General features: G+C 41.1%; 1 protein-coding gene across 24 annotated transcripts in view; it reads left to right on the forward strand.

Annotated features, from left to right (window-relative positions):
* Nucleotides 1-16,984, forward strand: part of MAP4 (microtubule associated protein 4) — a 134,801-nt gene that overhangs the window by 31,749 nt on the left and 86,068 nt on the right. For all 24 annotated transcript variants that reach the window (XM_036030401.1, XM_036030397.1, XM_036030402.1 and 21 more), the window contains exon 2: nt 10,117-10,358. In XM_036030401.1, the coding sequence (XP_035886294.1) occupies nt 10,136-10,358 (223 nt within the window). In that variant the 5' untranslated portion in view covers nt 10,117-10,135. The remainder of the gene's footprint in view (nt 1-10,116; nt 10,359-16,984) is intronic.

Below are 16,984 nucleotides of genomic sequence, written 5' to 3' on the forward strand. Positions count from 1 at the left end.
GTTTTCCCAAGCTGGGAAACAGCACTGCCGTTTGGCCACAGCGCTCTCGCTGACATCCTGGGGTAGCAGCTTGGTTGCCGGCTTCGGAGTATCAGTCATGCAAAAAAAAAGTGTTGAAGAAAATACTAGCCCGTGTATCTTCCCAGTTCTGTGTCTCGTCCATAACTCACCCCTCCAACCCCACCCATCCTTAAAAACAGGGCAGATTATCAATTACAGAGAAAATTTAATTGAGCATGATAAGCCATCTTTTCTACCTTGAAGAATTATTAAACATTTATTAAGTTGGTTATTGGGAACTCAGAATGCATTTCCCTTAGATAACAAGGTTAGAAATGATCCTTTTGTTTCTAAACTAGTCCAGGTCATTGAGAAAAACATTTCTTTTTTTCTTGTAAAATCGCGAGGCGGTATTTAAAAGATGTCAAGCCTGCCCGTGGCCATTCCATTGCCTCCCTTCCCCCTCCTCGGGCCCACTTGCCCTCTTCCAACTCGATGCCTTCTCCAGGTCGGCTTTCTTCCCTGAAATGCTCCATGTCGCTGCATTATTTTTCTCCCTTTTCACACCACACCCGGAAACTCAAGACACTTCCATTGGAATTTCTCACTGGGATCAGGAGGAAAGTTACTTGATAAGAAGTAATTCACATGTGGTCCGTCTATTTAACCCTTGCCTCCTTTTAAATTGTGAAGTAGGATTCTGTATTTTTTTGAAATAATGCTATCTCAAATGCATCTTGGTAGAAAAAATATTAGAGTGTTATGAACAGCGACTGAGCATGTTGGTGGAAACTAGGCTTCTGTTCTTCCTTTTCGTGAGTTTTCTTCTTCCACCTTAGCTCCGCAGCTTCCCCCTTAGCTCTGCAGCCGCACCTTGGGGGCGGGGCTGTCGGGAGGGGAGGGCAGAGGCAACGACAGGCCATTTGCAAGCTAGATTGCAAATTTCTCATCAGAAGGAATGAGCACAGATCCCAAGTGACTGACTATAGATAAGATGACCTAAAATATTCAGGAGGACTTCTAGGAGCTTAAAAAGTCGTCCATACTTTGTGTATTTAAATCAGATACGAACACTATTTAATCTCTTTAGACCTAGAAAATATTTTCTTCGTAGTTATTAATTCTCGAGTTTGTGATCTAGAGTAAACCATACAGCAGAGAAGGTGCTTGTGACCTCATCATATATTCTTATGCAGTCTCTCTGAGGACACAGCTATAAATAGTAAGAGGGCAGGCAGGAGACCAGAACTCTCTCCCGTGCTGCATCGTCACGTCATGTCGTTATCGGTTTGCCTCGCCCTACCTGTTTTCACAGCCCTTCTAGAATACCAGGGAGTTTCGCTTCAGACGTGTAGTCAGAATGAAAGATCAGATGTCCACAGTGCTGTGTTGAAAACTGGGTGCTCTGGGCGCCGGGTTAAGTAATACGGGGCTCAGGTTCTGGCGGAGCGGTGTTAGCCAGCGCTGGGTGGAGTTTCTTCCGCCCCAGTCAGATTTGCTCAAACAGGGCCCTGTGCTCTGATGAGTTTCGGCTCTCCCTCTGCTAAAAAGCTTTTACTAAACCTGGACCCAGCTGTAACTGAGAGTACTTGATATATAAAATACTTCACTACTTTAACAATGTGAACTCACATTCACATCGAGGACCTGTATGACATTTATTTGTTTCTGACTTCAATGATGAAACTGAATTATAAGTAGCTTCTAGAATAATCAAGCTAGGAGCCACATAACTCACCGTCCTCATTTTACAGATGAGGGAACTCAGCCCCGGAAGGTGACTCACTGAAAGCCACCGTGAGAGTCTGAGTAAGCTGGTGCTTCAGCAAAGCGTAGGGACTCCTGGACCCAGCCTTCTCGTCTGGCCTCCAATTAACAAACCCATTGAAGTTAACTTTCTTTATCATCCATATGAATAAAAGATGAATGCTGTAAATAGTGAGAGAGATTTAAAAAAAGTAGATACTTCTCATTCACAAGGGTTCATTTTTAGACTTTCCTGAACATCGAGATTTGAGACTAATAGTCTGTCATATCCTTTTGTCCACAAGCTATAAACATTTTAAGGCATAAATGAGTATCGAGTGACCTTAAATGAGTGTGGAAGTGTGGGAAGAAACTTATTAATTTATTAAAATCAATTCTGGAACACTCGCAGAACCAGTTTAACAGATCTGTAGAGCACTTGAGGAATTTATTGTGCAGGTTTTAGAAAGAACACACAGTTGGGAGCTCTCTCGGATACATTGAGAACCAGAGCCTTCTAAGAGCCAGCCCTTGCACTTCCAGCACAACGCCGGTCTTGCCTTTCCAGCGTCACTTTCCATAAGGAGGTGTTGTGTGTGTGTTTAAATCATCCTTCTATTTATACGTGGTGACAAGAAGAGAACGGCCCAGCTGTGTCAGGTTGTGGATGCTGGCTGGCTGGGTGCACCCCGAGCCACGTGACCTTCCCACTGTCCATCTAATTTTCTATCCGTTTTACCTTCTTAGGCTGAATTTAAGCTGCTGTTGATGAACCACATGTCAGCTCAGGAAGTAGTTCGGGAGGTGGCGGCAGGGGCGGGGTGGGGGCGTTGGCAAGGGGCTGGGGGGAAGGATTACAGTGCATAAAAAGCTGCCCTTTGAGAATCTGCACTCAGACAAATGAGATTTAAAATGTATTGCTGGATTTTCTGTATTTTCCTGTGTGCTAAATTAGAAAAAGTTTGAGTAGATTGCATGAAATGTGTCATAATCATGCATTTCCAGCAAAAATAAATCTCTTGGGCTCTTACTGTATGGTGTTACAGAGAGTATAGGTGTCCTTCCAGATTCTCCTTGATTATGGAACTAGTCATAGACATCCTTTATTGTTTTTGGTTCATAACAGCTTTCATAGGCTAGCGGATAGTAATGGTTATAGGCAGAAAAGGGGAAAGCAATGACTTTTATGGAACTCTTTGATGTGAGAATTAGGCAGGCTTTTAAAAATTTCTTCAATGAGTCGTTTTTTAGCATTTTCATTGACAGGATCTGAAGTAACAATAACACTTATTGCTAAATAGAATTATTTTGTTAATTTTTTCTGTCATTACTTTTGATTTATTTATGTATTTATTTTTGGCTTTAGGGTTAACAATTAGCCAAAATGTTTTATTTTTAAAAAAGATTGTATTTATTTATCTTTAGAGAGGGGAAGGGAGGAAGAAAGAGGGGGAGAGAAATATCAATGTGCAGCCGCCTCTTGAGCGCCCCCTACTGGGGACCTGGCCTGCAACCCAGGCATGTGCCCTGATTGGGAATCAAACTGGTGACTTTTTCTTTTTTTTTTTTTGGCAATATTAAAGTTTTATTACATCATTAGAAGCAGAAAATTTGAAGGCTTTTGATTTGGAAAGAAATCAAAAACATTGTTTAAAAATTCACTTAGCACTTATGTGCCAGTCTATAAGCTTTAAGTTTTCACATGTATTTTTTTAAAATATATTTTATTGATTATGCTATTACAGTTGTCCCATTTCCCCCTTCACTCCCCTCCACCCTGTACCCCCTCTCCCACCCACGTTCCCCCCCTTTAGTCCATGTCCATGTGTCATACTTATGAGTTCTTTAGCTTCTACTTTTCCCGTACTATTCTTGCCCTCCCCCTATCTATTTTCAACCTACATTCTATGCTACTTATTCTCTATACCTTTTCCCCCTCTCTCCTCCTCCCACCCCTACTGCTAGCCCCCCATGTGCCCTCCATTTCTGTGGTTCTGTTCCTATTCTAGTTGTTTGCTTAGTTTCTTTGGTTTTGCTTTAGGTGTGGTTGTTAATAATTGTGAGTTTGCTGTCCTTTTACTATACATGTCTTTTCTTTATCTTCTTTTCTTAGATAAGTCCCTTTAGCATTTCATAAAGTAAGGGCTTGGTGATGATGAACTCCTTTAATTTGACCTTATCTGAAAAGCACTTTATCTTCTCTTCCATTCTAAATGAGAGCTTTGCTGGATAGAGCAATCTGGGATGTAGGTCCTTGTCTTTCATGACTTGGAATATTTCTTTCCAGCCCCTTCTTGCCTGTAAGGTCTCTTTTGAAAAATCAGCCGACAGTCTGATGGGAACTCCTTTGTAGGTGACTGTCCCCTTATCTCTTGCTGCTGCTAGGATTCTCTCCTTCGTTTTTACCTTGGCTAAAGTAATTATGATGTGCCTTGGTGTGTTTCTTTTTGGGTCCAACTTCTTTGGGGCTCTCTGTGCTCCTTGGATTTCTTGGAAGACTGTTCCCTTTGCCAGTTTGGGGAAGTTCTCCTTTATTATTTGTTCAAATAACTTTTCCACTTGTTGGTCTTCCCCTTCTGGTACCCCTATAATTCGGATGTTGGAACGTTTAAAGGTGTCCTCGATGGTCTTAAGCTTTTCTTCAATTTTTTGAATTCTTATTTCATCATGCTTTCCTGCTTGGTTGATTCTATCTTCCTTCTGGTCCACTGTGTTGTTTTGAGACTCAGATTCCTTCCTTTCACTATTGGCTCTCCTCTGTGTATCTTCCTGCATCCCTTTTATGGTAATCTGCATTTTTTCATGTAATTTGCATCCAAAATCAACCAGTTCCGTGAGCTTCCTGATACCAGTGTTTTGAACTGTGCATCTGATAGATTGGCTATTTCTTGGTCACTCAAAAGGATGAGTCCTGGGGGACTGATCTGTTCTGCTGGAAACATGTCTTCTGTCTTTCCCTGTCTCTCCTATTATTTTATTTATTTATTTATTTTTTCTCTGGTCTGGTCGCTCTTGTTATGGTAGGGGGCGGAGCCTTAGGTGTTCACCGGGGCTGGGCGCCCCAGTCGCTAGATTGTGATGTTATATGTGGGGGCAGGGGCGGGAGCGGGGACGGGAGGGATCAATGGCGACCGTTCCGTACTCCTGGAGCCAGACACTTCCCTGGGCTTCTGGGCCGTGAGCTCTGCCCTGGTCCACAATCGCTGCCTCACTGATTCCCCCAGCCGCCGCTTGCGTACTCAGGGATCACCGCTGCGCTCCCACGCCCCGGATTGCTGTCGCGCCGATTTTGCGCCAAATTTCCCCCGACCTACGCGTGCGCCTGCGACCCGCGCCAGCCCCGTGCCCGGTCGGCTAGTCGTCCCCTACCAGTCTGGATGTACGGGTCTACTTCAACTTCTTGGCTGTCCGACTTCCATTTAGATAAATCCTCTGACAGTTCTGATATTATGACTGCAAATCATTGTTGTAAATTATTGTTGTTCTGTTCTTGGTTGTGCGAGGAGGTACGGTTATCCACCTATTCCTCCATCTTGCCGGAAGTCCTCCAAACTGGTGACTTTTTCATTTGCAGGTGGGCACTCAATCCACTGAGCCACACCAGCCAGGGCAGATTGTTATATCTTCTTGATGAATTGACCCCTTTATTATTATGTAATATCCCTCTTTATTCCTGGTAATATTGTGTGTTCTGAAGTCTGTTTTGTCTTATATCAATATGTAGCCACTCCAGCTTCCTTTTTATTAGTGTTATCATGGTATATTTTTTCTGTCCTTTTACTGTCAACCCTCTTTTCTTTTGTCTTAAGCAGTTTTCCCTGTATAGTTCAGTGGCATTAAGTACATTCATGTTGTACAACTATTACCACTGTCCATCTGTAGAACCCTTTTCATCTTGCAAAACTGAAACTCTCTGCCAATCGAACAATAATCTATTATCGTCCCCCATCCCCTGGCAACTGCCATTCTATTTTTTGTCTCTGTGATTTTGGCTGTCCTAAATACCTCATATGAGTGGAATCATATGGTGGTGTTTTTTTTTTAAGTTAGTATTTGTCGTCTTGTGACTGGCTTGTCTCACTTAGCATAATGTCTTCCAAGTTTATTATCCATGGTGTAGCATGTGGCAAGATTTCCTTCCTTTTTTAGGCTGCATAATATTTCATTGTGTGTATCTAACAGGTTTTGTTGGTCCATTCATCTGTCCACGGACTGTTGGGTTGCTTCTACATTTTAGCTTTTGTGAATAATGATGCTGTGAACATGGATGTACAGATATCTCTGAGACCTGCTTTCAATTCTTTTTGCTGGAGCATATGATAGTTCTATTTTTAATTTTTTGAGGAACTGCGATACTGTCTTTTGTAGTGGCTGTGCCATTTCCCCTCCTACTAGCAACAATGTGAGGGTTCCAATTTCTCCATGTCCCCATTTCTTTTTGTATATTTAATAAAAGTGGGTTTCTTCATGTAGGTGGACCTTGCTTTTAAAAAAAAAATCCAACTTGAAGATCGGTCTTTCAACTGTTGGATTTAGGCTGTTATATTTTAATGTGATTTTGGAAGCGGTTGGATGTAAGTCTGTTATCTTGGTAGTTGCTCTTTGCTCTATCTGTTCTGTATTCTGGTTTCCTTTTCTGTATGCTTTTGGATTAGTTGAATATTTTTTATGATCCTGTTTTATCTTCCAGTATCAGCTCATTTTTATATCTTTTTAAAATGTGTAAATTTTTAATGAGAGAGAGTAGTAAGAGGGTTTTCTTATATTTGGATTCATATGTCCTGATAATCCTGAATTTTCTTAGCTTAAATGTCTTATTGGTAGGACAAAATTTAAAATAAAACAATAGTGACAAATAATCCATGAAGCGCACTGCCAAAGACCCAACTGAAGTAAGCAGTTCTTCCTTTTCTAAGTCTCTGCAATTTTGGAACAAGAGACTAACTTCTTTTATGGTGTTGGTTATATCAGTATATACTCAAGTTCAAGAAACTAGTTACAGATGCTTTCATAACTGAAACCAAAACAGTTACAGAATTATTTTTACAGCATACATGGAAATGACACTTTGGGACTGATGAAGCAAAGACAATAAAAAAGGTCCCACTCTGAATAATGTTATTAGTATTACAAACTGTCCATATGGCAGTGAATCAAAATTTTCATTACAAGTTGATAAAGCTATACTCTTTAGTACCTGTGTTTAGTTTCTAAATAAAATTCTGAGGATAAACTATTTAAAGTGATAAATGACTAATTCAAAACAGGATATTACAGACACATTGCTTAGATGTATATAATAGTGATCATGGCTACTGCAATAACAAGATAGAGACTTTAGCATTAAAGAATTCATGCTTAAAAACCTGAGGTTTAAGTAATCCTTTGTATTATTTAAAGAGAAGCTCATAAAAATTGTACTGTGGATCTCTTCTGGCCATTAAATAACATTATCAAAATGGGGAGCCGATGAAATCCCAGCCACCCTAGTCCGACTGCTTTCAGCTTTACATGTGACCCAGTGGGACCCGAAAACTGCCGTTTGCAGCTGCAGTGCGCTGGCTGTCCACAGCGAAATTTTAATAGTTTACCAACCTAAAAAGAGAATTCCAAGTTTATACAGGAATGATTCTTTATATCTTCATTGAAAGATAATTATTGACTTTAAAAAATGGCTTTACTTAATTGACATTTTGAAGATATAAATGAACTTAATCACGTTTACCGGACCTCGAGTAGATGACAGAGTTTATGACTGCAAAGCAGAAATTCAGCTTTGAGAAAGTAAACGAGTCACTAGTGCATTCAGCCCTTCTGTAGAAACCAGATTTTATTAGAATTAGTAGTGTAGCAGCTGTGTATGCTTGAAGCAAGCTTCATTATTTTGAAATACTAGATGCTAAGAAAGATTATGGTTTAGGATCTCATTAGCATAATCATGAGAAATTTAAACATCACATTTGCTTTAATGAATCAGAGAAAAAGCTCTTCCTACTGCCCTTTCGTATTTGAAAAGACCGTCATTTGAAATTCTTTGTGAGGAATTATGGCAGGCATTTCAGATAAGAAGCCTGATGTAAAATGGGCACACGGAAGCAGGCTCAAACTTACCATTAATCTTTTGAAAAGATTTTATTTTGAAATCTACACAAATTTAGTATTTCCAAATCTTAGTATTTTAACTTGCAATTATATAAAGCCTAAATAGTGGTCCTGGCCAGTGTGGTTCAGTTGGTTGGGTGACGTCCCACAGAGCAAAAGGTTGCTGGTTCGATAACAGATCAGGGCGAATGCCTGGGTTGTGGGCCTGGTGCCTGGCTGGGGCGCGTAGGAGGGGCAACCCATCGATGTTTCTCTCCCACATAGATGTCTCTCCCTCTCTTTCTCCCTACCTTCCCCTCCCCCTCCAAACCAAACCAAACCAAACAAAACAAAAATATGTATATATATGGTGAATGTTTTTAACAAGCATCATATATAGAAATGACCCTCCCCTTCCTGACAGCATTCTCTGTCCTGGACATACGGTTTTTTTCTGGACACTTGCCTAGAAGTAAGTCTTGCTCCCGGGTTTATCCCCTCTCTGCTTTGTTCTGTGTCATAGAACTGAGCTTACAGTCTGTGCTAGTCTGGTTTATTATCTCCATGTGCTTTAAGCCTCTGTGCTACCTACCGCTCTTGTACTTTCTACAACATTGAAACACACAGCAAAGCCTTTTAGTTGTTGGATTTGGGAACCGGGGGTGGGTTTGCTTCTGATTTCTCAAGGTTCTCGATGCATCTGCTTTGTGCGTATTTTATAACTGTGGTAGTCTCACAGCTTGGTCTTATTTGGGAAGTAAGAAGAAATAATACTTTAAAAGTATGACTTTCGTATTTGTATCACAGGATGGACAAAGTGGGAGGAGAGTGTTTGGGGACAAAATGAAGATAGAATGACTGTATTCCTTGCTGTGTGTATTTCTTTTTCCTCAGTACATTCGTTGGAGACAGGTAGACAGCGGGAGAGAGTTGGAAAGGGAAGCTTGACCTTTAAGTGTCTTGATTCATAGTAAATTTTGTCTTTTAAAAGTTTGGGTTGGGGAAAGACTATGTGTATTTGTTGAGATTCTTTAGTCAACAGAAACAGATTGACTAAAGCAGGCGAAGGGAAGATTGGAAGGCCGCTCGCTTAGACTTGAGCATGAAGACACCCAGGGCGACCGAACAGCACCGCTCCTGACCTTCCTTCCAGGGTGTAATCTTGAACCGGTCCTTCCCAGCCATTGTCTTCCTGTCTTCTGATTGGCCGGGCTCCAGTCATGCGTCTAACCCTGTGGGGCGTTGGTGTAAATGGGGGGGGGGGGGAGAAGATAAGACAGAACACATTTCTGGGCAGGCGGAAGCAGTAGCCATCACTCCATACAACTGAAAGACTGCTGTTTGATGTCCGTTTACCTGGTCAAGCTCATATGCCCCCTTAGGAGTCGCTTGGAGACTCTGTTCATAAACAGACTCTTCGAAAGCAGAGATGCCACCCTGCAGACTGTTTTACTTTCTACTGTGCCGTGTATGTACTGGGGGTTTAATTTATCGCAGGCCCTTTGGCTCTTTTTACTACATTATTTCTGTATTTTCTTGGCTATTCACCTATAGTTTTGCTGGTAGTAGATTATACTTCTTAATTTCAGGGTATGTTTGAAAATTGAGAACCTGGTATTCTGTAGAGATGGTAATGTACATGACCACAGAGAGGGACACCTCTCTCAGCGAATTCAGAGAACGCGTCCGTATTTTTCATGCCGGTAGGGCTGAGTGTGGCGTGCCGTTGCCATGGCTACCCCCAGTGAATCGTGAAGAAGCAGGACTTAACCCGGGATGAGGCCCGTGCTCAGTCTTTGGTCAAGAAGGGGGACTTCGTCTGCCTGATAGTAATGTAGCCTTTTTTATGGGAATCTAATCTAATCTGACCTCTCTTTGCTTTTTCTTTTAAGAATTATTCTGGGGTATAATTTGGAAATGAAGATAATATGGAATATTTGAAAGGGTTATAAGGCTTGAAATGAAATGATCTGATTTGAGTCTTACTGGGTATAACCTGGGATAAATTGATTTTTTTTTTATACTTGATGTTTCTCACTAAAGAAAAGAACAGAGTAGCATGTGCCCTGTTTGCCTCCCAGAGATGTGAGAAGAAAGTGTTTACCTTGGGAAAGACTGTCAGTTACTGGGCTTTTTAATTTTCTAATCTGTAAAATGAGCGTGTCTCTTCTAGATCTAAATGTCTGGATATTTTTTGTTGTTGTTTCTTTAAAAATCTGACAGGGGTTTCGAGGAATGTTTTCCCCTGTGCAGTACTCATGATGTCAATCATTTTCCCCCCTTGACCAGGCAGTCGCAGTGGTGCAGAATGGCCGACCTCAGCCTTGCAGATGCATTGACAGAACCACCTCCAGAAATTGAGGGAGAGATTAAACGGGACTTTATAGCCACCCTGGAGGCAGAGGCCTATGATGATGTTGTGGGAGAAACTGTTGGAAAAACAGACTACATTCCTCTCCTGGATGTTGATGAGAAAACCGGACAGTCAGAGTCGAAGAAGAAACCATGCCCAGATACTAGCCAGATTGAAGGTGAGTAATTGACTGACCTGGATATGCAGTGTTCAGAGGGTAGATTAGGGATTATGCTTTGGTTCGTGATCTTGGAAACCTTGAGGAAACTGAACTGAGTTTTTTAGTATAGGCTGGTAACTTTGTTTATCTAAATTTCTTCTTTTCTTTCTTTTAAGATTTTATTTACTTTGTAGAGAGAAGGGAAGGGAGAGAGAAAGGGAGAGAAACATCAGTGTGCAAGAGAAACATTTATCGGTTGCTTCTCGCACTCCCCCAACTGGGTACTGAACCTGCAACCCAGGCATTTGCCTTGACTGGGAATCGAATCTGCAACCTTGCGGTTCTCAGGCCAGCACTCAATCCACTGAGCCACCAGCCAGGGCTCTTGACCTAAATTTCTTTATTTGAAACCAAGATAGGTTCATACCCTTTTTAGTTGAGAGTGTGTTCATAAAGCAGTAGATTACTTTTAACTCTAAGGTTTCTTCTGTAGTGTCTCAACTTCTGCATAATCTTTCTCTTAATTTCCTAAATTCCACTGTCTGCAGTGCCTTTTCTTTGAAAGTATCTTTGAAAGTACCTTTCAAAGTATGTTTGAAAAGTTAGAGACATAATACTGTGTGTTTACATCAAGACTTAATTTAGAATGGAATCAAATGCCACTTGACTTTTGGAGTAATCCCAGGTCAGGATTAAAAATGATTAAACCCTTTAAAAGAGTTGTGTTTTTTTTTTAATATAGCACTGGATGAGATTTGCAAGTATTTGAGGATTTTTGCATCTCTGTCATGTGGGGTATTGATCTGTTGTTTTCTAGTGATCCTTTTGTCCAGGTTTAGCATTGAGGTCAAGCTGGCATCGTAAAATGAATTGGAAAAATTTCTAGAGTAGTTTGTTTAGAATTGATGTTTTTTTTCCTTTAATTTTTGATAGACTTCATCAGTGAAGCCATCTGGGCCTGGAGATTTCTTTGTTGGGTTTTTGATTAGGAATTCAATTTCTTTGAGAGGTGATACAGGACTATTCAGGTGTTTATTTCTTCTCAAGTGAGGTTTGGTAGTTTGTGTCTTTGAAGGAACTGATCCATTTCCTAAATTGTCAAGTTAATGGAGATGAAATTGTAATGATCTTTTAACGTCTATAGGATCTGTTTTCATGAGCCCTCTTTCATTCATTGTGTTGGTAATTTATGTCCTCCTTTTCTGGATGGGTCTGGTTAGAGGTTGTTTATCAATTACTAATCTTCATAAAGATCCATCCTTTGTTTGCAGGGATCTTTATTATTTTTCTGTTTTCAATTTTTGCACATATTTTTATATTTCCTTCCTTTTGCTTACTATGAATTGATTTGTTCTTTTTCTAGTTTTTTATTTTTTTAAAGATTTTATTTATTTATTTTTAGAGAGGGGAAGGGAGGGTGAAAGAGGGAAGGAGACATCAATGTGTGGTTGCTTCTTGAGCGCCCCTTACTGAGGACCTGGCCTGCAGCCCAGGCATGTGCCCTGACTGGGAATTGAACAGGAGACCCTTTGGTTTGCAGGTCAGCACTCAATCCACTGAGCCACAGCAGCCAGGGCTATTTTTCTAGTTTTTTAAACTGGCAATTTAGATCATTGATTTTGAGGCATTACTCTTATAAAAAACAAGCATTTTAAAAATTGAGATATAATTGACATAAAACACTATATTAGTTTCAGGTGTGCAACATAATCACTTGATATTTGCATACATTGTGAAATGATCACCACACTAAGTCTGTGTAACATCCATCACCACACAGCTACAAATATTTTTTCCTTGTGTTGAGAACCTTTAAGATCTATTCTCTTAGCAGCTTTCAAATATGCAAAACAGTATAATTAACTGTAGTCACATGCTGTACATTACATCCCCTGGACTTACTTATTTCTAAGTGGAAATTGGTACCTTTTGACACCCTCACCATTTTGCCTACCCCACCCCCACAACCACCCAAAATAAGCTTTTAATGTTAGAAATTTTTCTGTAATCCTGACTTTATTTATTTACTATATTTTTAATCCTCTCCCAAGGACATTTTTTCATTGCTTTTAGAGAGAGAGAAACATCGATGCGAGAGAGAAGTGTTGACTGGTTGCCTCCCATACGCACTTGGACCAGGGATTATATGTTCCTGGACCAGGGATGGAACCTGAAACCTAGATGTGTGCCCTGACTGGGAATTGAACCCGCAACCTTTCAGTTACGGGACGATGCTCCAACCAACTGAGCCACACTGGCCAGGGCTGTAATCATGGTTTTAGATGTATCACATAGTTTTTGATATGCAGTGTTTTTATTTTCATTCAAAATATTTTCTAATTTCCCTTGTGAGTTCCTCTTTGATCTACGGGTTATTTAGAAATATGTTAATTTCTCAATATTTGGGGATTTTCCAGACGTCTTTTTGTAATTGATTTTTAGTTTAATTCTGTTGTGGTCAGAAGACATCCTTTGCAGTTGCAGTTTATTTCAGCTTGTCCCAATTTGCTTTATGATCCAGAACATGGCCTGTGGTGGTCAGTGTGCCGTGAGCACTTGGAACCACGCACATGACGCTGGTAGCGTGTGGAGTACTCGCGTTAATGTTGGTCAGGTCTAGTTGGTTATAGTGTTCAGGTTTCCTGTATTCTTGCTGACTTTATATCTACTTGTGCTAATGACTTCTGAGAGCTGTTGAAGTCTCCATGTAATTTTGTGGGTTTGTTTTCTTTTGTTTGGTGAGTTTTGAAGATCTGATGTCATATGCATATACACTTAGATTGTCTTCTTGATGGATTGACCCTCTTACGATCCCTCTTTCTTCCTGATAATATTGTTTGTTCTGAACTCTGCTTCTCGTTCTGAAGTCTAATTTTTGTCTGTGTTAATGTACCTACCCTAGCTCCCTTTTGATTAGTGTTTGCAGGGTAGGTCTGTCTCCATCTTTTTACTTTCAACGCATTTCTTTTTTAATATTTAATAAAAGTGGGCTTTTTTCTTATAGACAAAATGTAGATGGGTCTTGCTTTTTCATTTAATCTAAAGAGCTCTATCTTCTAATTGATATGTTCAGATTATTTATATTTAATATAGTTATTGATATGGTTGGATTTAAATCTCTTTTTACTAGTTGCTTTCTACTTTTATCTGTTTTTAATGCAGTTTTCCTTTTTTTTGGTCTGCTTTTGGATTAACAATTTTTTAAAAGATTTAATTAATTAATTTATTTTTAGAAAGGGGAAAGGAGGGAGAAAGAGAGAGAGAGAAACATCAGTGTGTGGTTGCCTCTCACATGGCTCCACTGGGGACCCAGCCCACAACCCAGGCATGTGCCCTGACTGGGAATTGAACTTGAGATGCTTTGGTTTGCAGCCCGTGCTCAATCCACTGAGCTATGCCAGCCAGGGCAACTTAATATTTTTTAGGATTCTGTTTTTAACTCCAATATTGGTTTATGTATATTTCTCTTTAAAGTTGTTTTATATTTGACCTAGAGATTGCAGTGTATACCTTTAATGTCTTCCAGTTTTCCTTCTAGCAGTATCACACCACTTCATGTACCATGTAAAATTCCATGCAAAACAATGATGTCTCGTTCCTCTTCCATATTTTGTTGACGTACAGTTAAGGTTAATGACCTGCACTGTTAGTGACCATACATATGTTAGTGCCCCACATTGTTAGTGTTGATACAGGTTAGTGACTGTGCATATGTTAGTAACCCGCATTGTTAGTGACGTGACCATACACATGTTAGTAACCTATATATTACTACCATTTTTTGCTTTAGATTGTCGTTTTCTTTTAGAAAGAATGAAAATACAGAAAAATACCTTTTACATTTTCTCTTTTACCATTTTGGAAACTCTTTATTTCTTTATATAGACTCAAATTACTATCCAATCCTATACTTCTGCCTAAAAACGTCCTTTAACATTTCTTATAGCACAGGTCTACTTAACAATGAATTATCTTAGTTTTGACTTATTTGGAAAACAGACTTTCACTTTGGGAAGATCTTTTCCCAGGTATCATATTCACAATTACTTTTTCTTTCAGTAATTTAAAGGAAAATAAATCTTAACTTGCATAGTTTCTGATGAGAAGTCTTTGATTTTTGTTCTCTTTTTTTGGGCTGCCTTCAAGATTTTATCTTTGTCCTTAATTTTTAGTGATTTAAATATGTTGTGTTTAGGTGATATTTTGGTATTTGTCCTGCTTGGAGTTCTTTGAGCTTGATCTGTGTTTTGATAGACTTCATTAAGTTTGGAAATGTTTTGACTGTTGTCTTTCAAAATATTTCTTTGCCTCATTCTTTTTCCGTCTTACGCTGGAATTCCAATTGCATTTTTGTCAGCTTGTTGTGTGTTGTTCCACAGTTCTCGGGTGCTCCGTTTCTCTCTCTGTCTCTCCCTCCCACCCCCCTTTGGGTTTCATTGTAGGTACTTGCTTTTGACGTGCCCTAGTTTTTTGGTTTTTTTCCTGGCTGCAGTGAATCTTATGATGAGCCCTCAGTGACACGGCATTCTTGTTTTATCTTTTGCTTTTGATTTCTAGCATTTCTATTTGACTCTTAGAGTTTCCATCTTTCTGCTGAAATTTCCCATCTGTTCATGCATATTTTTCTCTTTTCTACTGTAGACTTTAACATTAATTATAATTATCTTAAATCTGTCTGATAATGAACATATGGGTCATCGCTTAGTCTTGTTTTTTTTTTTTTGGCACTTTTTAAAAGATTTTATTTATTTATTGAAAGGGGAAGGGAAGGAGAAAGAGAGGGAGAGAAACATCAATGTGTGGTTGCCCCTCACACGTCCCCAACTGGGGACCCAGCCCGCAACCCAGGCATGTACCTCACCTGGGAATTGAACCAGCGACCCTTTGGTTCACAGGCCCGTGCACAATCCACTGAGCTACACCAGCCAGGGCATTTTTTCTGGCACTTTTTCCATGTGTCTTAATTTGTGAGTGAATGCGCTGGACCTCCCGTGTGAAACAGTGGGGACGGAGATTTAAAGTATTTCTGCCTGGAAACGGGCATGTCTCTTCCTTTCCTAGTGATTCACGTAAGTGGTTGAGTTCACGTAGGCAGGAGCTGAGCTGGGTTTGGGTTTTGTTGCTACTACAGTTGTTCTCGGTGTGTGGCTGGCCCCAGGTTCCTCTGTTCCTTCTGCTTAGAGACTGGGGTGTGGGAGGTCTTTCTCAGTGTTCTTGTTCCACTTGTATAGCTTCTGGCCTTCCCTCCGCACCTGGGCCTCGAGAAGGGCACCTCTCCGTGCGCTCGCCCCTCCCTTGTCGGAGGAGTGCCACCTGCTCGTTGGCAGGAGTCTTTAAATTTGGCCCTGCTTAAAACCCAGCGCAGTGCGCGTGCATCTCGTGGTTTGAGTCTCTCCGAATAACATGATCCCTGTCCCAGGGGTAGGGTCTTTGACAACTGATGTCGAATCCTGGGCTGAGACTCCTTCTTGCTCCTCTCCTGGGGTAAGAGCGTATTTTCGTGCGGCTCCCTCCCTGCTGCAGAGTCCCCACCTGGGCCCTGTGGCTGAAGGCATTTGATACTGTCCCCCAGCAGCTTGCAGTTTTTGTTTGCACAAGGGCAAAGGGTCCCGGGGGACGGGGCTTCATGCCCCTCCTTTATGGGCAGCTTTTTCCAGGTCTGCACTCCTGTGGGGAGCCCTCCCTGGTCTCCCACCCTGCCTCCGGCTTCTCGGGAGCCTCTGCCTGGCGGACTAAGGGGTGTGAAAGGAGCCTTGGCTTGGCCTTTAGCTTCAGTTTTGTTACCTGCTCCCGTGGGCCCAGGCCCGTCGCCTCGCACGCTCTGCCGCGGGAGAGCCGGTGCTTGCTGCCGCCCGTGTCTCCTCGAGGGACCGTCCGTCTTTGGGTTTCACACCTCTGCTCTCCGGTGGGCTAAAGTTACGGTTTTGTAGTTGGTCTGTTTTTTTCTTTTTTCTTAATTTTTTTGTCGATAGGGTGGGAGTGACATTTCTTCAGGTTTTCTGTAGCCTAAGCGGAAGAACTCCTGCTGCCTTTATACAGGCTTTGTTTGGGGGAGGAGGAGGGGGACACCAATTATTGGAAAAATTGTTGAGAGTTTAAAATCTAACTATATCCATATATATATTTTTTCTAAGAAAAAAATGTATTTCATAATGGAAAATGAGAATGTCTGTTCTTTAATCCATAATGGTCAGCGGAGTTGTTTGTCCTTTAACCTAAAATTAAGGAAAACTTAGTGGGAGGTAAGGAGTGAATATTTTAATAACTTTAGTTATGGCTAAGCTGCTCTTCCCACGGGTGGGAACAAGCTTGCTGCCTTTCATTTCCCACTTTCTGTCAGCTGTTCCTTGCTGCCCTGCCTGGGACCCTGCTCGGGCGGGCGAGGGTAAGGAGGCGGGAGCGGTGGCTTTTCTTGTGTTTCACCGTAGGCGACTGGATCCGTACACCATTAATTTCACCCAAGAGGAGAAGAGTTTTTTAGAAATGATTTTGCTTATTAAAATCACTAGAATTTCCCTTCTCATATTTTAAAATACTCGAATAGCCTATAAACAGGAGCCTGTTAACTCGGGAAGTTGCTCCAGAGATCCCCAGTGGGCACTCAGGGAGCACGGGCGGGCCGGAGCGCCTGGGTGGGAGGGAGG

Source organism: Phyllostomus discolor, chromosome 7 (genome assembly GCF_004126475.2).
Source record: "Phyllostomus discolor isolate MPI-MPIP mPhyDis1 chromosome 7, mPhyDis1.pri.v3, whole genome shotgun sequence".
NCBI lineage: Eukaryota > Metazoa > Chordata > Mammalia > Chiroptera > Phyllostomidae > Phyllostomus > Phyllostomus discolor.